Below are 24740 nucleotides of genomic sequence, written 5' to 3'. Positions count from 1 at the left end.
TTTAAAAATATACTATATTTAATTTGCTAGCCTATCAACAGTAGCGTTACAAAACTGACCTCTAGACAAGTCAAACATCAAAACCGTGACATATATTTTTTGGATTCATTTCATTTTATCATAATTTATGATAAATATTTTTATTATATTTTTTCTTAAAAAAAAAAATCGGCCGAATATAGTATCGTCGTGCGATTGCTTTTTTTGAGAGAGAGAGATAGCTAGTACGCTATCCGCTTTATTTATTTCATTTAGAAATAAATTTAGCTAGAAATGTGAATCAACTAGGATTCGAACTTGGGTCTCGAATGCCAACCACCAAACCCTTTGCCACTTGCTCTAGGGGCGGTCGGTACGATGCTTTGGTTGAAAAGCTTCCGATCGGGTGGCATATGTTAATACTTTTTTTTTTTCCGAAAAATATGTCTAGTTACAGAAAAAGATTATAACTTTTAGACAGATATAATAGTGACCGATGATGATGGATTAAAACTTCTTTTAAGGCATAGTTAGAAAAAAAAAATTCTAGAATGTAATGGTCACATGCTAATATTATAAGGTATAGTTGTAAAAAAGAAAAAAAACCTAAAATGTGACCGTTACATTACTAATATGACGTATCCGATCAATAAGAATGTGTTTTGGTATCAGTGATCATCTATTTCTTTATAATTTTTTTAAAATATATTTTTATTGATAAATATAATTAATTTATTATAAATAATATGATGTAAGTAACTGTTATAGTGTAGATTTTGTCGCGGTGAGGAAGGTCCCAGCTAAAGCGACACTTCGTTTTTTTTTGACACTGATTTTAAATCTTTTATTTAAATACAAAAAGATATTAAAAACAGTAATAATAATGACCTAAAAAAGAAAAGCTTATATAATAAGCGAAAAAGCAGCCAAGGAATCAAACAGATCTCTCCTCTTTCATCTCCTCCTCCTCCGTCTCTCTCCCTATTTCGTCGGCGGCGAAGAAGAAGAAGAAGAAGAAGAAGAAGAAGAAGAAGATGCGTCCGAAGCTGGTGCTGTTCGGCGACTCCATCACGGAGGAATCCTTCTGCGACGGCGGGTGGGGCGCCGCCCTCGCCCACCAATTCGCTCGTTCGGTAGAATCATTTTTCATCCATTTTTTGTTTTAACATTTTTCTTTATGTTTTGTTCGACGGATTGGAATCGAGTCATAGGTAGGTATATATGCATGATTGCACGAATGAATTTGATTTAAGGCGGACGTGGTGCTGCGGGGCTACAGCGGCTACAACACCCGGTGGGCGCTGCGGGTGGCGGCGCGGGCGATGGAGGGCGCCGGCGACGCCCCCGCGGCGGTCACGGTCTTCTTCGGCGCCAACGACGCCGCCCTCCCCGACCGCAGCAGCTGGTTCCAGCACGTCCCTCTCGACGAGTACCAGCGCAACCTCCGGTCCATCCACTCCTTCCTCAAGGTCAACATTACAGTTCTCCCACATCTACCGCCATTAATTTTTCAATATAGTATCAGAGCGAGTTATTAATTTATTTTTTTTTAACACTTCGTGTGTGTATATATATATATATATATATATATTTTAGTATTAATAATTGCGTTTACAGTGCACACTGCAAGTGACAGAGTGTTTTCGATTATTGTATTTTGTAAAATATTATTATTATAAAATTNGACTACGGCCGAGGGCCACCGCTCCTGCCAACAAATAATATTATCGATCGATATATTATTATTCATCATAAAAAATGCTTTGCTTCTAAGTAATATATTTTAGTATTAATAATTGCGTTTACAGTGCACACTGCAAGTGACAGAGTGTTTTCGATTATTGTATTTTGTAAAATATTATTATTATAAAATTTATTACTTAGAAGCAAAGCATTTTTTATGATGAATAATAATATATCGATCGATAATATTATTTGTTGGCAGGAGCGGTGGCCCTCGGCCGTAGTCATACTTATCACGCCGCCTCCGATCGACGAGGATGGGCGCCTCCAGTGAGTATCCATGCTTTGGTTTTATTTTCTTTTATTTTATTTTATGTTTTACTGAATTAAAAGAAGAAGAAAAAAGGGAGAAATATTCGTCCTTGTATTTTAAGGTTTCAAATAAGCACCTAAAATTATGCGAAGCTATTTGAAATATATTATCTTGTTTTGCTTGTGGTATATGTGAGTTAGTGGCTATCAACAGAGGGGATTTTGTATCCTTCCAGTTCGTCCATTCTCAAATGGGCCCAATTGTGTCTCTGAGCCCACTCGCAGTGAACCTCAAATGAAAGCAACAAAAGAGCGGTCCTCTTTTGTGTTAAAAGTTTGTTAGAGTTGTCGTTTCAGTTGGTCCACCGAGCACAGGAATCCAATCCCATCCGCTTGGAAGAATCTTGGAGTCGAGAATCTGCAATTACTGAGATGGCCTGCTGCTGCTGCTGCTGCTCTCACTTTATGTCACCGGGAAAGTTGGCTGGCCTCTTTCGCTAGTGTCTAGTAACAAACAATGCTGGCGTCCGGCGACACAGCCGAATTTATTATTGACAGATAGATTCATTGAATTCACCGATTAAATCGATCTATCGGTAACACCACCTAGATTTTGATGCCTCTAGAGAGGTATTTAAATATGGTGGCTGTAACTGGTCGTGTCTGTTGGACATATCCTGGAAATAGTTCTTATCGTATCGCCTTTGGAATACATGATGATAGGTTTTTGTATAGCTTGCTGTGTTTGAAATGTCGCATAGCAAGCCGTACTTCTTGAAATATTCTGATAAGAGTTGACTTCGAGATGTCGCATAGCGGGCCGCTTTTGTTGAATTTTCTGATGGAGTTGATTCCAAACAGTCTGCCTTCTAGTGTTGGATGGTGAAGATTAATAAGAAATCCTATTCGGGTATATGCTCGGACATTCTGGTTTGATGGCGAAAGAAATAAGAAGATAATGCAGGCTACAGATTGTGATGATATTAGCAAAGCTGCAATCACGAATGTTATAGCAGTTATCCATTCCATTTAAATTTTTGTTTATATATTTCTGGTGTACGGAGAGTCTAGTAGACACGGTTATTAGTGCAATTTTAATTATACGAAAATAACATTCAATTCTTGTGTTTTTACTGAATTACAGAATTGATGGGGGAGCATCTTCTTTTTTTTTTTTTTTTTGTGTGCATGAAATCATTTTGCATGTTTTATAACTCCACGCCAGGCTTCTTTTGCTATTATCTTCTTCTATAGTTTCCACCGAACTTTTCTCATATTCCTATTTGCATTTGAAGTTAGAATGAATTAAACTCTTCTCTGGATGTGTGTGTTTCTCTTTCGTCCAACCTGTTGTCATGGGAGTTTTTATTTCTTGAAATTACTGTCTTCATTGCAATTCAAACCGTCAGCCCAATTCTTTATATTCATCGATAACTTCGTAATTGATTTATACTTGGTATTGGATAGCAACTTTTCTCTCTACCAGACCTGTCGGATTAAATTTGGCTTGAGACCATGTTCATAATCGTCCTCTTTAGTTGTTGTTAACTTGCTGTCTTGGTCGAACTCGATTTGTAATTCTTGTTAGAGTTTGACCTGGCAGATCAAGCTAAATGAAACCTTCTTCGTCTTAGCGATATGCTGTGAAATGGGAAAACCGTGGTTAATTAAGCTATCCATGAATCACCACTTTGTTAGGTAACATGTTTTGCTTTTTTTGTTTAAACTTTTGCCCCGAAAAATGTACCAAGGATGTGTACCTTCTAAGTTCTTTGTGGTTTTTTCTGTTCTTGCTCCAAATAACCCTGTTCGGTGATAGCTGAAATAATATATGCGAATATTCCACTTATTGATTAGCTGGCCTATCAATGGTTATCTGCGGTCTCTTAGGTGGGTAAAACTTGGAGATTTACGTGGATGTGGCAAAGGTTTAGCAGCTTTTTATTGTTTTTTCTTCATAACCCATCATTTTTATGCATCAAATTCCAGGCTAGCGATCAATTTATATTAGATTTGGTTGCCTATTTTATGTGAAGCTGTAAGTACTCATCCAAGATAAGTGATTCGGATATCGGAACATAAGGAATGGCTATTTAAAAATGAACCACTCATACTGTTGAATTCATTTTAATCAGGTATCCTTATACTGATGGCCCTTCTGGTCTACCTGAGAGGACTAACGAGTCGGCTGGCGCTTTTGCAAAGGCCTGTGTAGCTGTGGCAAAAGAGTTGGGTGTTCCGTATATCGATCTTTGGACGAAGATGCAGCAATTTCCTGACTGGGAAAAATCCTTCTTAAGGTATGCTTTAGAAGCTTTGAAATTGATGATAATTCGCTAAATATCCTCCAAACACTTGCTACTCACTAGTTGATAACTCTGCTATGATTTGTTGCTTGAGGGTTTTTATACGCTTTAGCACAACTAGCATGCTCGAAACGCGACTAAGTTTTGTAATTGTTGAATTTATGAGATATTTCTCATATCATGTTCAGATTTATCCATATAGCCCAAATTATTTCCTAGTTTACGGCTTGGTAACACATGTTCATTGAAGAACCTACATCTCTGTAATTTTAGGGACAGTAAAAATGTTACTGTTTATAATTGAACAGATCAGGTTCTGGTGAAAACAAACAGGCTTTGCATGGTAAAGCTCTACTCGAATAAAACATGATGAGTGTGTTCGGAGTTGGGTGTGTAGTGCTTCGTAGTTTGAAAATGAACATAACTTCTGCCGAAAATAAGTCAGTAAACAGTTAAAAGAAACCCGAGATTCAAATTTTAAGTTGTTGGACTGAGCACCAACTCTCTCTTAATCGCATGAAATCGCTGATTGCACGGAACTGAAGAGCAGAGCCTTCCATGCTTGCAGGGATGGGCTTCACTTCACCCCGCGCGGGAACAGGGTGTTATTCGAGGAGGTTGTGCAGGCGCTTAAAGGCGTTGGCCTGAGCCTTGAGTCCCTGCCGGTGGATCTGCCTCTCTTCTCCGATGTCGACCCGAAAGACCCCTTAAAATCGTTTGATAATTAAAAGCTACTTGCATATTATTCGATAAAAAAGGGTCTACTTTTTTGTGTGTCTCTACTATCCTAATTCCAAAGGGTTAATGTGGTATGCTAGTGAAGGTTACTTTTGTGAGTGAGTAATATGTTGTGGGCCTTTGCTGTTTATCCAGTGTATCATTTTTGGAGCACAAAAACTAGTATCTGATGTTTGATAATATATTTATCATGATTGATGTTTCCAAAGGAGCTGTTTTTGTATTTTACTTTTTTTATCAATTTTATACATATGTTCAAGTTAGAGAGTGAAACATATTAAGCTCACATATTAAGCAACTTTATTTTAGCTGGTATATATCATGGAAAGTGGTGTATTTGGCTCTGCAGGATCTTCTTAGTGATTGTAAAAAAAGTAAAATACAAAAACAGCTCCTTTGGAAACATCAATCATGATAAATATATTATCAAACATCAGATACTAGTTTTTGTGCTCCAAAAATGATACACTGGATAAACAGCAAAGGCCCACAACATATTACTCACTCACAAAAGTAACCTTCACTAGCATACCACATTAACCCTTTGGAATTAGGATAGTAGAGACACACAAAAAAGTAGACCCTTTTTTATCGAATAATATNGTAAAATATCCCTGTATAAAAAAAATACAGAATTTAAATTTCAGACGTAAATTTTAGAAATATAATGTGTGTGTATATATATATATATATATATATATATATATATATATATATATATATATATATATATATAAATATTTGGTAAGTTTGTAATTTACGCGGAATAAATTGGATGAGGAATTAATTTGGTGGGAAAATCGATCGTGTAATGGAAGGGCTTGAGCATGCATATTTGTCCTCTATGGATGATTAAGCGATGTGAAACTAATACATAATAACACAAATTGAAAAAAATTTCATTTACCAAATATGCATATTTGTCCTTTATGCATATTTGGTTAGTTTGTAAATAATTAAGCATGTAACTAATAACACTGAGGTTGGTGATTCGACAATTAATGGCGATTAATAATCAGGTAGGTGACCCAATAATTTCTATTTAGTGTGACACTGAAACCCTAAATTAAATGAAAATTGATTGGGGAGGATAAATGAAAACTTAAAACCATTTTTAATTTTTCTCTGTATAAGACCATGTTGGTTACGTTGCATTAGGCCATTAGCTATATTGCTTTATTGCTCGTTGCTTATTACACTACCAACACATTGAAATGAAACTTTGTACCTGGAATCACAAATATATATTCTTATAAATTAAAAACGAAACTAGTTATTAAGCCATGACACATAATTTCATGCTATTTTGTAGTCACATACCCTTTATAGGTGTCCTTAATTTCAAAGTAGTACATATCAACCAATTAAGATCCGTTCGTTAGGTGAGTTGGGCATAAATTAAGCTTGAAATTTTATTTGATATTAATTAAGAGAGAGCAACATCTAGAATATGTAAATTAAAATTCCAGTTGACTAGAATGAAGTTGTCTTAATTAAGGCAAAAATTTTGATTTTCCAACCTTATGCGAGATTCAAAGAGACCAATACTAACATCTAAGAGGATTGAGAAATCGGAATAGATCGATGCGCGCATGTGAAAGCTTGTTACCACAAGTGGAAATGGCATTTCTCACTCACAAAGTTTTACAATCGTTTTCAACTGCCGACGGAGTACTCTAGCATTCTTTCTTTCAAAATCATAAATTATAAAATATTACGTACGTACCCTCTCGTGAATTTTATTGCACGACATTAACACAGTTGCAGAAAAGATAAGTGGATACACGACATTCTCCCTACAAGATACAGAAGCCAAAGCGCGCGCGCACACACACACAAGTGCGAGAGATATAGATCGAGAGAGAGAGAGAGAGAGAGAGAGAGAGAGAGAGAGAGAGAGAGAGAGAGAGAGAGANGTGAGAGAGAGAGAGAGAGAGAGAGAGAGAGCGCGCAAGACGGGTTGGAATCTAATAACAGAGAAATTATTTCACTGGACCTGGTCCACCATGTCAAGCAGTGCCCTACGGAAATGGTGGTGCAAGGCCATGGTGTTGCGGATCCGGTCCACTGGGAACCTCTCGCTTACTATCAACTTCTATGACATGATCACCCTCAAACCGGGAAACATGTCCCAAAACTCCAATCCCTTTGCTATGAAACCACACCTCTTGGTGATCATGATCACCACTCCCTTCTCTAAAAGCACGTTGAACATTCCTAGCTTCTGCGATGAGCGCAAGCCCAAAGCACGCTACGAAGAGAAGCATAACTTGGCTTCTCATGATCTCCGTGCATACGCATGCAAATCCTAGCTAGTTTTAAGAATATTTTACCATTCATGCATGCATGAAGTAGCCCACCTTATATACATTTTCGTAAAACATTAATTAAACCATTGTGCATATATATATATATATATATAGAACAATACAAAACATACCCGAAAAAAAAAATAGTTGTTTTATATCCAATTGGATTAGCTTTTTGACCACGATTATGGGTTTCGTTTTGGCAATGGATCTTTATAACTAACGCCGCACTTCGCAGAGACAAATCCACGTACATAGCGACAGCAAGTTGTGGTGTTGCTATACATGGCTTATGTAATTAACGTGCCTTTTCCTTAATCTTTTTCAAGAGATTGTTTCCTGCACAGAATTACGTACATTGAGCTCATTTCTTATGAATCAAATAGTAATTCGATCTTTTTTTGTACCATCTGGATCACTTAGATATATCTAGGAAATATGATTTTAAAAGCTTTCGATTTTCTACATAAATGTCATTCATTCAGATAATGTATGTCATATCTATCGCGTAGGTTATTAAGTTTTGAGCGGCGAGCACAGTGCATGAGATACTCTACTTATACACCAGGTGCAGGCGATAACTTCTCATTTCTGCGACCGATATATATATCTTGAGATGACAAGGATATCAATCATCTTATAAAGTGTGCGACAATTATTAATTAATGCAATAGTTTTTTTTAAGGTTTTAACGGTCTTTTAGTCACCCTTTTCATTAGCCTTTTCTCTTAATTCCTTCACAAAGAATATATTCTACTTTTAAGTAATTTCTTTTTCGCACTATATATATATATATATTTTATTTATATCTTGCTCACCCAACTGCAAAGGTACAGTGAATTAATCGTCTACTAGTGCAATCCACTACACTAATTGATCTCCATCATTTTGTGGCTAAACCATTTTTAAAAAGTTTTCATACGTGTGAAGATACGTAGAGATTCTTGTAGTTATTTTAATATGGATTCTTCTTTTGAAAGGAAAGTTGAGGGTCTTTTTCTCTTCTTTAATTGTTGATCATACTCTCCAAGTGTTCTCTTTAATTCTTTTGGATTAATTGATTATGGACAGGGTTTAATTTGGATGCATGTGATTAACTAGAAATGTTTAAGCCAAACTAATTTCCAATACATAAATATATATGAAAACAATTTGCCTGAGGACCTAGTCAACAAATAAACATTTGAATTTTTCAGGGAATCGTTCCAATCTATAGTTCTATACCATATATATATATAGAGAGAGAGAGAGAGAGATAGTTGAGCTGAAATGTTATCGGTAGCAAACGGGTTCCGTTGTCACCTATTTGTTTTCGATGATGGAGCCTCCAAATCGACGATCAGTATCGTTGAACATGATCTATATATACCACTTGAAATATCTAGAAACTAAATTTTAAATCTTTTCGACATCATTGATCTAATGATTAAGGAGTTTCAAAATTTATAATTTTAATGGTAGATGTGAGACGTTTTCTTGTTTAACGGCCGAAAGCTATTCAAATCATTTGAATTTTGGTTAGAAAATTCTTTAAACTACTTAGAACAAGATCTATACTTTCGATTTTAATTATAAAATTTCTATCATCAATTTTTAGAGGATATTCATTTTCAGCCGCTCATTTTTACACCCACTTGATAGACAAGAGAATAATATCGGAAAAGTATGAAATTTGAGTTTTAGATATTTCAAGTGGTATAGATCATTTTCAACGGTGCCGATTGTCGATTTGGAGGCTCCATTATCAAAAACAAATGGGCGATAACGGAGCCCGTTTGCTATCGATAGCATTTCATGGAGTTATGGTTGGAACACTAAGTTCTCAATTTGTGCTCGATGAAGCCGATCGATCGACTCGCCACATGACAACTATATATTCAAGTTAGTGGATGTCACCTGAGACTCTCCCATCATTAGATCCAAGGGACGCATAAACCTAGCTAGTTAATTAATTAATTATTCGTTCTCTCTTTATGTAGTTGATACCAAAATATTCACGTATGAGTTAATTAAAGGCTCTTCAATGGAGCATAACTACTAGAGGTGATCTCCCGTATTAATATTCCTCATATAATATTATTGTTGTATTAATTAACACTAATGATGCGAGGGATCTTTATTAATTTGTATATGGACTCCTAATAAGAGTTTATATGCATTTGCAAACACATCAATATTCCATCGGACGACTCAAAAGCATTTCCTTATCAACTTGCAAAGCACCAAATTCACAGAGGAGATTCATTAAATTGATTCTGTCATATCACGTACATAAACACTACTATTGGTCATCAAGTTCAATTAACTTGAACTTTCTACAGAAGTACGATTTGAGTAGAGCTCTTTAATTTCTTCTTAATACTTCATTTTTTTTACATTAAAATACCTAGTAAAAACCATATTAGTTAAGCTAGAAGTACAACCTAGCTAGCTACAAGTGGAGATCCTACTTTTGCCGATTAACGTCCTACTGTATCTGCTTGTCGTATTCTTAACTTCCATCTCAAAAGCACGTTCTCATATCATAATCAAAGGATAAGAGGCCAAAGCAAAGGGGATAATCTTAAATGGTCACAATGGCACTAAGCTCAACACAAGACCTTGGATTACACAAGATAAAGGAAAGAGGTGATTCCATTTACATCATCAAGGGTTTTGGAGCCACCCAAAAAGTTAAGCTTTCAACATTATATAGTTGCACTAGTGATGTAATTAACTAGCACAACATTCTTGTATACACTGTATGTGTGGAGCTTTAAAATTTGTGCGCCACTTTGGTAAGGTTTGGTGACCATTTTGTACACTCTAGTTAATCATCACTTATCACTTATAATTAATTAAAATGGAGAGCCATAACTAGTGGGCAATTTAGTTAGGGAATTAAATGTTAAGTAGTTTGTGGAGACACATGACCTAGCTAGCTAAGACATATATGTAGACACCCAAGATTCATGACCCTTAAGTGGACTAAAGAAATGCTTATGACCTTTGGTGGAGTGGAAGATCTAGTACAACTCTTGAGAACCAGGAGGGAAAGGCCATCCACCACCTTTTGGGGGTGTGGTGTGGAGAATTGTAGGAGAGTTCTAGTGAAAGAAATGATGAAATATTGCGCAATTAAAAAATAGCTAGGTTGAGTGCATGGCCGCGGCGGCGGTAGGGATGTCAATGGGTACGAACACCTAAAATTTTATCCGAATCTGAACGGAGCGGATTTATTCGATGCTAAACGAATATGCTTTCAGCTATGGATATCAACAAAAAAAAATCCGGGAGATATGAATTCGGATCTAGATTTTGACTATACCTGACCTGAACGCGAAATTATTTTACATTATATATAATATGTATATAGAAAATTGATGTTATATTTGAATTTGTATTTTAAAATTTTAAATTTAATATAATATATATTGAAATATTGAAAAGAAAAATATTTGTTCCCGGTTCGGATTTCGAATTTTTGGTCAGGTTCGGGTTTGGATATAGATTTTTAAAATCCGTCAGGTTCGAATTTCGGGTTTGAAGTCGGGTTCCAATTCGGATTTTTGAAAATTCATCCCGAAGCCGATCCATTGACATCCCTAGGCTGTTTTTGGTGGGCAATTTGGATTTAAAAAAACTAACATCATGCATCTTCAGAGATAAGAGCTCGAATCCCCTCCGGGTGTTCGTTGGCATACTCATATATATGCTGCTGAGATTATGGGTTGAATCTCGACTGCAACCGCGCTCCCGATTTCGCCCAAGTTTCTCCCACCATCTTACCCATGCAGCTTTTGTAGTTTCCATTTCGCCTTTTATTTTATTTCTTTTCTTTATATATGTTATGCTATTTTTATGTTTTGAGGCCCGACAGTCTCATTGTTCGTTATTCCGTAACTAATTTTTTTTTTTTTAATGAATAAAGTAAATAGCTTGCTATCTTTCTCTCAAAAAGAAGATTAAGTTGAGTAGAGAACGAGAAGCCACATCGTTGCATTTTGAAAACAAACACTGTTTGCTTCCTTTGCGAGAGAATGAAAACTCATAAAGAGTCATAGAGTGACTCTTTATTAGTTTTCATTAAAAGGGGATGGATAGGGAACACAATCTGTGTGCTCTGCGGAATTGAGGGAGAAACGGTGAATCACCTATGTTCGCGACGTGTATTCAGCAGATCCTGATTAATTGCCATGGCTGTGAAAGGGATTCAGGTTGGGAACCTCGGCGTTGATGTGAGATACGTTTGGAATAAGTGGATGGCAAGGGATACTGATCAGTTTGTTGGAAACATAATGACTAGACCGACAGCCAGTTGGTGGGTCAATGATCTGTTAGGTAAGGAATTCCGTTATTTTTAGGTTGGCTAATGCTGACCCCCGCTAGCTGTCAATTCGATCAAACGTTTGATGCTTCAGTAGGATGAGAATAACGTGTTTAAACTAGCGTACCTTGGCCCCAAAATTTTAAGAAATTTAAATTTTTTATTTTTTATTTTATTTTGTTTTGTTTTATTATTGTTATCGTTTTTTTTGGTATGGTTCGGAGGTCCCTCTATTTCATTCTTGTAGCTTAATTTATTTTTTTAATAAATGAAGGAGGTAACATATTATCTTTCTCTCAAAAAATAAAGAGTCGTAGAATGTTGCAATCGATAGAGTACTAACTATAATGGATAAAAAAAAAAAAAGAAAAAAAATCATAGAGATCACTCTGGTAACGAAGAACACTGGGATTCTAGTGCGTGGTTCAAGCCTACTTCTTTAGGGACCATGTACAAAACAATCTTACTGTGACAATATTAATTAGCTTGTTCCAATAACATGCGACTAGGTTATATTACTTATTCTAGGGCCTTCTCTTTGAACACTTCATAGTGTTCAAGTACTCTAAAAATTTGGACAATTTCAACAAGTTATATGATGTTTTATCACTTAACAGTATATAATAATATAGTATATCTGTTTGAGTGTTTGATAGATTTTATTTTTTTAATTATATATCTAAGTTAAAATCTACAACATGATCTTGAATTTGAAAAGTCCGTCCTCTATATATATTGGACAGGTGTTTTTATTACGATCAGTTTAAATTGTGGGCCAGTTGATGAATTATAAAATAGTTTTTAAATATTATGTAATTTAGTTCTAAAATGTTTATATATTTCAGATGATTAATTCTAGATGATTCTAAACGGCATCAATCCTCAATTTGAACAGATTTTAAGTAAAAAATAAAAAGGTAAAAGTACAAAAAATTTAATTGGTACTCCTAAAAGTATTCTCTGCAATGCAACAATGGGGAGTTTCAATTAGGACAATCAATGGGCTTTTTTTTAAAATTTTCCATTTTGTATTTTTTATGTTACTTTTTGAAAATGGGGATCTTCCTTCTTTACCACCGCGTTTGAATCTCAGTGCTTTGACGAATTTAGTTTTTATTATATTTTAGTAGCGATGGGTTTGTAAGAAAAAGGTCATTTATTTTATATTGTATATATCCTATATACTAACAAAGTAATAATAATAATATATTTTTTTTGCACTATATATTATTAAATTTTTGTTGACGAAACAAGAGTTATACATGCACTATATATTATTAAATTGGCGTCCGAGTCACTTTAAACACTTATGCATCAGCTCACATAATTAAAAAAAAAAAGTGTTATTACTTTACAAAGTTGCAACTTAACGGCAACAAAGTGTTGTGTAATATTCCAATAGTCTCACATCAAAAGAAAAAACAGAATTTGATTGGAATGTATAAAATCTTTATCTTACTAATATTAACTGGATTTAAATATTTTAAACCGGTGGTTTAGGGCCAAACAAATTATTATTGCTAGCAGGTCAGATCGTTATAATTAGTATCAGAGCTAACTACCAGTCAAAAGTATGAGAGTTAAGTACTATGCAGGATAAAATATTATACCACTTGATACTTCTAATCTATATATCTGTGATATGAATTTGGACATGACGAAAACGTCAAGATCTAAACCGTCTGTAATCTGGATCTGAACTTGATGGACGGGTACGTCAGAATTTAAACATGAAGAGTTTGTAACATTCCCTGTGAGCTTGATACGAAATTTAGGCGTAGCCATGCAGCCATATTTATATTTTGATAAATATTATATTATCCAAATAAAAACTTAATTATTATAGGAACTTCAAAATATTTTGTTTTACTAATATTTTTAACAGTGATCTTGTGAGTAACTATTCTCGAAATCTCTATTTCTCTCAATTTGGACAGACGTTTATCAGAAACATTGATCATAAGACAATACGAGAAAGAGCAAGTCGATCATTTCACTCAAAATGTAACTCTTATTCGAATATATGTGTGACTACAAATCGAGGCAAATACAGATCTCAGTTCATTATTTAATCCCATACACAAATACAGTTTAACTATATAAAGTAAGACAAAATTTAAGGCCTAAAAAGCAAAATTAAGCACCAACTATACCAACCCCCACCAATAGCTTGATGTTGGTTTTTATTTTTATTTTTATTATTTTGGTTAAACCTTATCAAAACAAGTACATGCATGATCCCCGCACGTAGCAACATTTGGGGCCACCAATTTATTTTCAAAGAAACCCATCAAATTTTAAGAGAAAAGACGTACGATTGAGAAAATTGTGATCCTTGGATTGGCATATTATAAGATTAGAACCTAGCTAATAAGGGTTGTAGACGTAGCACTGCTCATATTTAAATTGGTAAAAATGTACCAAAACCGCCTCAACTATAGGATATTTCGAAATATCGTCTCAACTTTATCTGTTTTATTGACCAGTTTTGAACTTTTAATTTTTTTTTTCATTAAGTAATCTTAAATAATTATTCGTCAAATTTAATAGCTCCATTAATTAACTAGAAGATAACTAGGGCCGTCTTACTGTTAGATTTGGTAAAACTTGTAACTTGTTTTGTTTAACAATTTAGGAGATGTACTTGGTCAATAAAAAGTAAAGTTGATAGAGCTATTTCGAAATGTTGAGACGGTCTCAGTACGTCTTTACCATTTAAACATTTATAAATGGTATCAGTGGTGGTGCGGGTCTGGGCCGGTCGGGCTCAGCCGTTTGGACGCGCCGTACGTGACCTCCTCCCCCGCCTCTCCTTGCATAATGTTCGTGTCAAACTCTGTCGAATTGTTCTCCGTCGTCGATCCTATCCCGTCGACTGACTCATCTAACGCCATCGGACTCAGCACGGGGCGCTGCTCGGAGTTCCGCAAGGAGGAGATGATGAGGAGGATGCAGAAGCAGAGGCTCAGTTTCAGACTCGCCGTTCTCAGTGCCATCTCTTCTTCTGGTAGCTAGAAGATATGGTTGCTTAGCAATGCAGTTGTGAATTAATGGTGTTAGGGGACTTAGCCAAATATGCCTCGTATATATATATAGAGGGACTTTGCAATTGTTTACTATAGTTATGTGAGAGATCCAAAGTGCGTGTAGAGTTGTGCTCTACGAATGCAGGCTCAGGAGTCAGGACCATGCATGCATTTTGTTGAATATAAAAAAATCAATGTTACTTTAAAACTTTTATAAAAGAATTAACGGTTTTGTGTATTGGAACTCTCGCAAGTTTCTTGTAAGTAGATGAATATTTTTTACACTACACAATTGGCATGCCGGTGATTCAACAGTTTAAGTTCATCTTTATTACTTTTTATTAATTTAAATTTGGTAAAATTTGTTGTGAGATAAGCAAATCTAGTACTTTATATTTTTCGTTTTGGATTGTTGACTTGTCGCCACAACAATAGTGGGCAAGATTTTTTTTTTATATTTTTATTTTTGGTATAAGGGACCTGTTAGAAAAAAAGTGCATAAACTTTTTGATCTAGACTAAAAGGTACTTCTAAAAATTTAATAACAATCCCACAAAATCAAAAAGAAATATCTTGTCTCTTTGTTGCATAATTAGTGGGTTCTGAAGACTCACGAAGCACCAAATACTTTAAAGCAACTTAACTTACCAGCTAAGGTGTTAATTTATAAAACATCTCCGAAAATGTCAATTTCCTTTACATTCTGCTTCAAACAAGATCAAAATAAAATTCACTAGAATTTAGATAAAAAAATTAAGCTTAATTTCATTTAGAAATGAAATTTCTTGTTTAGAATAGATTAGAGTTTGATTAATTGAATTTTATTCCATTTTCATTTTTTACGGTAAACAAGAAGCCGTACTAGATTCTACCTTAAATCATGGGAAGGGCTGGCAAATCGTTTTCGGCTCGCGTCCGACTTGGCATTCGGCTTGCTCGAGCTCAATTCAAAATTAAATGAGTCAGTTTGAACTGAAAAAAATATTTAAAATTTATTTTAAACCGAGCTTGAGTATTACTGGGCTCGTTCTAATTAGGCTCGAAAAGCTTAAATATACATATATTAAAAAATATTTATAAATAATATAAAGTTATATATAATATATTTTTAATTATATATAATAATATATATTATGTATTTTAATTATATGTATATAGAGTTTTGATTATTTGGTATATTTAATGGTCTACAAAATCAAACTAGTAAAACCTTACTCTAATTATTCTCTCCCTCTCTTTCACTTTGCTTGCACATTTGTTTTTTCTAAATTATTTTTCTTAATATTATAAAGGGATAATTGCCAATATACCCTTCATGCGTTTGAATATATCCGATTTATCCCTACTTTTTTTTTCTTTCTAAAATACCCCTCATATGTTCCACCGTTATTCTAAAATACCCCCGCAGTTATCCCCTGTTAAACTAACTCGGGTTAAACATGAGTTAAATGTATACCAGAGTTAAAACTTAATTAAAATACCTATTTTACCCCTATCTTATTAAACTATTTCCTTAAACTATCCTTTCTTTCTCTCCCAACTTAATATCATTACTCTCAATCAAGCCCACCGCTCGCCGCCCGCCGCCGCGAGCGCCAGCAGCTCACCGCCACCGCCAACCTCGGCGCCGGCTCCTCCGCCTCCACCTTCACCCCCAAGAAGCCTCGCCTCATTCGCACAAAAAAAACGGCCCACGAATCGCCGCTCTCGTCGTCGTCGTCCTCGTCCTCCGCCGCTTTGGCCGGCGCCGGGAGCAACAGCATGCCGGCAGACGGGACGAAGGAGGAGGAGAAGAGGGAGGCGGGGGGCATGAAGTTAGGCGGGGGCATGTCGGAGGAGCGGGGGGAGGGGACGGNATATTTATATATTATTTTATTTTTATATTGAAATATTATCATATAATATTTAATTTATAATTTTGTAATTATTTATTAATATTTTTAAATATATAACTCTTATATATTTAAAATATATGTTTATTATAATTTTAAATATATTTAATATATATATATATATATATATAAATTATAATAATAATATATATGCCGAATCCGAATTAACTAACTATGCCTCCAGCCACTAAGATTGGTTTAGCTGCGATCGATCTCATCCGTTCATCTGCTCGCTCCCAACGTGCTTAATTAATTAATTGATATTTGAAAGGCAAATAAGAAAAATATTTGTTATATGAAGGGTATATAAGATAAGTGAGTTACGTTACGAGGGTATATTGGAATGGGCAAAATGGTAATTTTTCAGAGATAAAAGCAGCTAACTGACGGAACTTAACTCCAGGGATATATTAGAAAGACTTGGAACATAAGAAGGGTATTTTCAATATTAGCCTTCTAAGAGGGGTAAATAAAAAAATCGGGAACTTTTCAGGGGTATATAGGCAATTGCCCCTATTATAAATATCGTATTCATGCATTTATTTTGTATGTTGAATTATTAAACATATTTTTGTATCAAACTTTAGATAATGTTTCATAAAAAATTAACTATAGATTGCATGATGTTAAGAATTTCAAACGACTAGTTTAAAGCTCGAGTTCGCTCGATTTAAAATTAGGCTTGCTCGAGCTCGGCTCGAATTAATTTCAAGCCGAACTTGAGCCTAAATTTAGGCTTGAAATTAATTTCAAACCAAGCTTAAGCTGAGGTAAGCTCGCTCAAGCCCGGCTCATTTCCGCCCCTACATTTTCACGGTCACAAATCGTACAAGATCTTTTCAAATTAATTATAATTTTCTTAATTAATGATTTCAAATGGTATATTTTGTAAAAGCTAATGTTTTAATTGTTTATAATTTAATTTTAAGTTTTGAAACAGTTGAAAAAGTTGGTAGATATTAAAAGGCTAACACCATATTTCAGAAAAATAGTAATTTAAAAAAGCACTAAATGGCCGTTAGTAATTTATTCATTCTCCCCCTCAACTGATCTTTGAGTTGTACTCCACTGCAGAAAATGTACAAGATATATTTCCGCTGCACGAAAAAAAGATACCTCGGAGCACCACCATGCATGCTGTTTTGTGGTGGAAGGTCGGATTCTGCTAAGTCATTTTGAACATAGAAAAAGACTGAATTAGATCGAATCATGTTCGAGGTCACGGAAGATTAATTGGATTAGATTGAATCACAATAGAATTTCTAGACACTTTGTTTAATACGTTTTAAGTAAATTTGTTGTATTTTTCTAACAGCTCAAATTTTTAAAATTAATGATTAGTACCGACGATCCTTACAATAAATAGTCTGAATTGGACAGCCCCGTCCAGAAAAGAAATTTCATGCACCAGACTATAGAAAAATTGCGGCCTGAAAGGTCTTGTTGGTACAGTTTTGTTTACATCAAATTATTTTGCGACAATCTCATTATATAGATAATAGGTATATCTAGATGCCATATAAGATGCATAGTGCTATAACGCCTTTAAATTGCTTTCTTAATGTATTACTAGTGTATAAACCCGCGCGATGCCACAGATATAATCATATTTGATTAAATTTAATAATATAAAAATATTTTAAAATTTTTAGAATAGAATTATAATTTAATGAAAAACAACAAATGATAAAAAAACTATAGGAGAAAAAAAATTGTTACATAAAAATTGGACTTCTTTGTATCCTCATTTAGGGCATTCTTAACTAACACTGACAATTTTGTGAAGTACCACAGTGCCTTCAAGCCCTTTTCGGCAAGTTCATATCTTAGCCGATACTTGTCCTCCGAGACCATTAGAGGAGAGGGATACATACCCTTTGTATAACTATACATTACAAACTTAAGTGGTCGAGATCGAGAAAGGAGAGTTGGGGGCTAGAGTTAGAATTCGACTCACCCGACATTGATGGCGAGGGCTAGGGTTGCGCGCCTGCAGTGCTTGAGGCTGGAGTTGTCGAGGACGTCGTATGCCGTGCCCACGAGCTCCTCGGATAACACCTCTTAGAAAATATAAACTAATGAGGCGGAAAGTTGAAGCAGCGACGTTACAGAGAAGAAATTAATGAGGAGGAAAGCCGAATAGGCATACGTTACGGAGAAGGAATTAATGAAACGAAAAGCCGAAGAGGCAGACGTTATGAGGAATGCGAGCGGTCGCAATAATTGAAGAGTAGAAATTTTGAGAAGGGAAGACTATGATGATGTCACGTGACAAAACTTCATAAGAAATAATATATGTGTATAGATTCTGAAAAGGCATAACCCTGAAGTGCTACAATTACAAACAAAAAAGTCATTCAATGGCGCATAACTTTTTGAGTAACTCTTTACAACATCAAAACAGATACCTGAAATTTTAACTGGTGCAGGCCTAGTCATGCTCTTGTCATTTAATTTGTTTTTTTGGTTACATATATCGAATTATTAATTTTTTGTCGCGTAATTACAACTAATAGAGTATTAAGGGAGTGTGGTCTAAGTGGGTTCCTCTTCTACCCATTCCCACTGTGGGACTTAAAATGTTTTAGTGTAATCTCACTCAGTCTCCTCTAACTGTATACGGCCCTACGTAAGTATGTGTTTTTTGAGAGATAGATAGCATGCTATCCGTTTCGTTTATTTCATTTAAAAATAAATTTTGCTGAAAATACGAATCAACTAGAATTCAAACTTGGAACCTCAGATGTCAACCATCAAATCATTTGCCACTTGTAATAGGGACGATCGGTTCTGCGTAAGTACGTGTTCTAATTAACTTTGTTTTACTTCTTCTTAGGTGGGTCCTCTCTCGTCTTCAATTTTTAATGGAAAAATGTACGAAGACTTTCTGAACTTCGGCACTTTTAAGGTTTGATGTCTGAACTTTTAATTTTGATCATTAGACCTCCTAATATTTAAACTTTAGTTATATTTTTGCATATCATCTTATAAAAGTAAAAATATACATATAAAAAAAATTCTCTTTCAGTTTTGATAATGAATAAAGTTCGAGGAATATTGAAGAATTCAGTGAACTTATTACAATAGAAGAGATTATCTTTTTTTATATATTCTTCAACTGAGGAGAGTGATTTATTGACTCATTTGATCAAGTTAACGGAGTTCTAATTACCAAAATTAAATGATCCGATGCATGCTTGCAAAAACCGCGAAAATTTAGAAGATTTGTAAACATTTTCTCAAATTGTAACTTATATTTAATTATTTATATAATAAAGTTTGTAGATGGAATGGTTTAAAACGAAAAAATACAGAATTAATTTTCGGAAAAGTTTCAAAAGCATCATCATCTCTTTTAACCATAAATTACAACCAACTGTTCTTAAAACAAGTGGCAAAAAACTTGATGGTTGGTATTCGAGATCTTAAGTTCGAATCCTAATTGATTCATATTTTCAGAACCATAAATTACAAAAATTGAGAAGGAAACCACCTCATGTTTTTTAATTTATCTATATTTTTTCCATTATCCACATATATGTCCAACTATTGGATGATTAATTAATTCACTTATATGGTAGGGTTTCATTACAAGTAGGACCTCAACCTTTAATTCCACCAAAAAAACAAAAACAAAAAAAAAAAACCAAATTTAATATATAAAGAAAATTAAAGAAGTTACTCTATTGGACATCTAGGTATTTCTCGAATATTCTTAAATTAGAATGCTTTTTATGAGGTAAAACATTACTTTATACATTTGAATTTCTATATTTTCGCCTTTCTTTTGAAAATTTTAAATTTAAATTTCTCGTCTTAAAGTAGAACACTTTTACTCTTTCGCATCGCATAGTTCAAAATCTCAGTGCTTTAGAGGATTCTCTTTATGCTAAAAAATTATTAGTAGTCTCCGGATCATCCCATTATTGCAGTGTCTAAAGGTGGCAATCCAGCTCGCTGTTTGCGAGCCAGCTCGTGTTCGGCTCGATAATAGCTCGAATACATATATTTTATATTTATATAATTTATTTAATTTATATTTATATATATTTATATATATAAATAAATAATTATATATATAATATATATTTTTATTATTTACATTTTAGCAAAATAAAAATATAAATGCGAGCTTAATTATAAAAAGACACATTTATACGTAAAGTTTCAACTATTAGATCAAAGTCTAATGGATAAGATTTTATAAATTTACTTTTTATATATATTTAATCTAATCATTTTTAATTTATTGTTTGTTGGCCAGCTCGTGGGCCAGCTCGTGTTCGGCTCGTTTATTCGTGTTCGGCTCGTTAATAAACAAGCCGAACACGAGCTGAATTTTTCGGCTCGATACTTTAACGAGTCAGCTCGTGTTCGGCTCGTTTACACCCTGCCGTGTCTACAATTTTTTTAAAACAAATTATTTCTTTTCTTTGAATATTTTATGTATCCATTGCACATTTATAAAATATGTTTGCTCCATTCTTTTTTGGGTAGTTGCCTCATAAATTATTCTGTAAATCACTATGATTTCGTGATGTCACTTTTGAAAGTATATAATTGAACATTAATTCTGTTAACTTTTTTATCGCATGTACACAACTTTGATCATAACTCCAAATGATTTGAAGTACATTAAATTCATAACTAGTAATTGCAGTAAAAACAGGCTCAATAAATAAATATTTTATTATTTGCATACATCGGTATCTTAATTAGGTGTGTAAATTATATTTTCCGCTGATTCCACCGAAAAAAAAATAAAAAAGAGTAGATGAGCAACATTGTACAATGGCTTTCGCCCAGGCGGCTCTTAACACTAAATGGCGCGCCTTACTAATTGCATATGAATTTTATTTGCTTGTGATGGGCCACTGATGATTTGGGTTAGCTCTCGGGCCAAACTCTTTGTAGTTATTAATTCCTTCTATTTCTTTTAATCCCTAAACCACCCCAACCAAGCCCACATAGGCCCAATAAAAACTATAACTAATCCAACGGCTTCTGATCTCCAATTCAAAATTGATGCTCCCGCTTCCACGTCACTTCACCGACTTCCTCCTGCTTCTTCAACTTCTCTCTCTCTCTTTCTCTTCTCTCTCTTCTCTCTCACCAAACCCTCATTAACAATCTCAACAAAATTGGAAAAAAAAAAAAAAGGTCGAATTCCCCAAATCCGATCCACAACCCTAATTCTAACTCAAATTGCCAAAATGTGAGATTCGAAATGATAGAAACCCTTCTCATTCTCCCCTTCTCCTCCGCCTCCTCTCCACCGATCCCCATCCTCTACCCCTCTCCCACCTCGACACCGACCCCAACCTCAACGTCAGCTTCCCGCACCCTCCGCCATCTACTCCCCGACAAGCCCCGACGGCGACCCCTCCACGCGTCATCTCCCGCGCCCTCGACGCCGCGCTCGCCGCCCCAACCACTTCCTCCCCTTCGCGCCGCGCCGCGACGCACGCCTCGAAAGCTCCGCCTACCCCTCCGCCGCCGCCGGCGAGGAGATCGGCGTGCACCTGTACGCGCGCCGCGACGCGGATCGCGATCGCCGCTCGGTGTCGACTCGGCCTTCTCGACCCGGCTCGTGCCGAGCCTGGCGCTGTCTGAGGGCGGGCCCGACGGCGCGCTCGGCCTTGGCGGCTCAGGTGACGCAGTTCGCGTGCGGGGGTTTCGCCGCTCGGATGTTGCGTCCACGACATCGCCATGTGCGACGGTGCGGGCGCCACCAAGTTCCTCTGCGCCGTCGCCCGGCTCGCGCGCGGTCTAGGCGGACCGCCGGTCGACCCGGTCTGGGACCGGTCCACCCTGCTCGGCCCGCGCAAGCCTCCCCGGGTCGAGCTGCCGCGGTTCAACGAGATCTTCGACTTCGACGAACGGGTGGCGTCCCGCGGACCGTACGATGCAGCGAGCAGGAGCGGGGCCCGCATGGCGAGGGAGTGCTTTCACGTGAGTAACACGTGCGCCGAGCGACTCAGGAACCGGCTCGTGGACGAGTCCCCGACGGGGTCGCGCCTCACCACGTTCGAGGCTTTGAGCGCGTTCATATGGCGAGCCAGGTTAGACAGATTGCGTGTACAAGTGAAAACGACACTCATGAGGGTATAAACACAACGCTAACATTACAAATAACTGCACCACACTGTAATTAACAGGGTCAGGACTACTGGAACTGGGAGCAATAACGAGATCGTAAAAATGGTATACTCAATGAACATAAGCAAAATTCTCAATCCGCCGCTCCCCGCCGGGTACTGGGGCAACGTGTGCGTCCCCGCATACGTCCGTCTCACCGCCGGGGAGCTGGCAGAACAGCCGCTGTCGAAAACAGCTGTGCTAATTCGCGAGAGCAAGCGCGACGTGACCGACGAGTACGTGAGGTCGTACATCGACTTCCAGGAGCTGAACTACGCGAGAGGTATCACCGCGGGGGGATCGGTCGCCGCATTCACCGACTGGCGGCGGTTGGGACACTCCGACGTCGACTTCGGGTGGGGCGGGCCCGTCGACGTCTTGCCCCTCTCTTGGAAGTTGCTGGGGAGTGTTGAGACTTGCTTTTTTTTGCCTTACGGTGCGACGGATGAGAGGAAGGACGAAGGATTTAGAGTGTTGGTGTCTTTGCCGGAGAAATTGTTGCCGAGTTTTAAGGTGGAGATGGAGACGTTGTCATGTAGCTAAGCTTTTTGTGTGATTGTACTCGATATATCTTAATCCTTATTCCTGTCTAAAGTGTTGGGGTTTAAGATCGTCTTACATATACTATCAATAAAAAATATACAAATAAAAAATTAATACAAAAATAATCGAAAAGAAATATAACGAATAAGAGAAATATATCCCTTCTACGAAAAAAGTAAAAGATAAATCCGTATCTCTATATTTTTCTCAACCTAAATATAATTAGTTTATGATTATTTCTTTTCTTTTTTTTTTTGATTAAACAGGAAAATATTCTATTTGAGAAAGTACATCATACATGATTAGTAGAGCCCCAAAAGTGTGGGCTGTTGCTCACTATCCCCTTAGAAATGAGTTCCAAAGAATAACAGAGGAAAAGGCTTTGGTACCCACTTTTTCACTTCCAGTTACACGATTGTTAAAGATTTTAAAAAAATTTTCTTTCCAAAGTTCCCAACAAGTCGCAGCAAAGCAGAGGTCGAAGAGAATTTTTGCTTGTCCCGATTGTGATTTCCTTACTCGACTCCATTTGGACAGTAGATTTTCTAATTGATTTAACAAAATGTGCGCAGAATTCGGTATGCCATGTAGAAGATTGATCCACAGATTTACTGCGAACTCACATTTGAAAAAATAAGTGTTTCAGCTTTTCTTCATTTTTGCAACATATATAGAGCACATATCGATGGTCCCTGTCAGCCATGCTTGGATAAAGTATTCGCTGTCACAACCCTATTCCTTGAGGCTAGTCATAGAAAAAACTTAATTTTGAGAGGTATTTTAAGTTTCCAGTACTCTTTTGTTATAAAAAAAGTTTATATCCTTATCCCAAATAGATTTTTCTTACAAAATAAAGGGTAGCTGAACGAGCTACTAATTAAATTTTCGTACTTCACCACCACACTTCACGATCTTCACTCGTTCTTTACTCGATACTCATTAATTGTGAAGTATGGCAATCTTTTTATATGCATATACGCACATGACAAATCTTAATGTAAGGTCAACATTCTTAATTAGGATATGTATGGGCTTCTTGCAAACACAGCTCACGGACTCATGCATGCGTATGTATGAAATACGTAGGTATATTCACCGTGCAATTAAAGTCATCTCATTTATATTTGAAGGATTTTATTATACTTAATACACCGTGAGCCAACTTTCGTGTTTACGCATTTAGAAATTTTATGCTCCAAATAAATATCTTTATATTCTATATAAAAGAAATACATAAAAAGAAAACAATGCAACTGTAACCTGTATTCTTCTAAAGAGATTCAAACTAAATACCCGTTGGATACATTTACCACCAAGCTAGCAGTGGTTTGGTTTGGTTTAGTTGTACTTGGGCACATTTCTTAATAATTCATAAAAGTGTAAACTTCAATTTATTTCAAGATAGTTCAATATATTTTTTCCGTTATTAATCAGTAATTTAAAAAATTATATTTAACTATAATATGATTTAGTACGTATGATACGTAACTATTCTATAGTTTTACTTT

At 35.9% G+C, this 24740-nt stretch overlaps 2 protein-coding genes across 4 annotated transcripts; both read left to right on the top strand.

Annotated features, from left to right (window-relative positions):
- Positions 890-5241, top strand: LOC109718057 (GDSL esterase/lipase At5g45920). Of its 3 annotated transcripts, XM_020244059.1 has the most exons (6): positions 890-1112; positions 1233-1448; positions 1925-1992; positions 4110-4274; positions 4589-4623; positions 4831-5241. In XM_020244059.1, exons 1-6 carry the CDS (start codon positions 1014-1016, stop codon positions 4926-4928), a joined length of 681 nt encoding a protein of 226 aa, XP_020099648.1. In that variant the 5' UTR covers positions 890-1013; the 3' UTR covers positions 4929-5241. The 3 variants fall into 3 exon arrangements, with proteins under 3 accessions (XP_020099648.1, XP_020099646.1, XP_020099647.1); XM_020244057.1 differs by lacking the exon at positions 4589-4623 and having other exon boundaries at positions 892-1112; XM_020244058.1 differs by lacking the exon at positions 4589-4623 and having other exon boundaries at positions 899-1112; positions 4849-5241.
- On the top strand, positions 21343-23283 carry LOC109718453 (3'-N-debenzoyl-2'-deoxytaxol N-benzoyltransferase-like). The gene is given in 4 exon segments (XM_020244699.1): positions 21343-21414; positions 21786-22256; positions 22258-22613; positions 22710-23283. Coding segments are annotated over 4 exon segments (1422 nt in total). The 3' UTR covers positions 23233-23283.

The sequence above is a fragment of the Ananas comosus genome, linkage group 12, assembly GCF_001540865.1.
Source record: "Ananas comosus cultivar F153 linkage group 12, ASM154086v1, whole genome shotgun sequence".
Classification (NCBI taxonomy): domain Eukaryota; kingdom Viridiplantae; phylum Streptophyta; class Magnoliopsida; order Poales; family Bromeliaceae; genus Ananas; species Ananas comosus.
The sequence above is the reverse complement of the archived record's forward strand: the minus strand, read 5'-3'. Positions and strand labels throughout refer to the sequence as shown.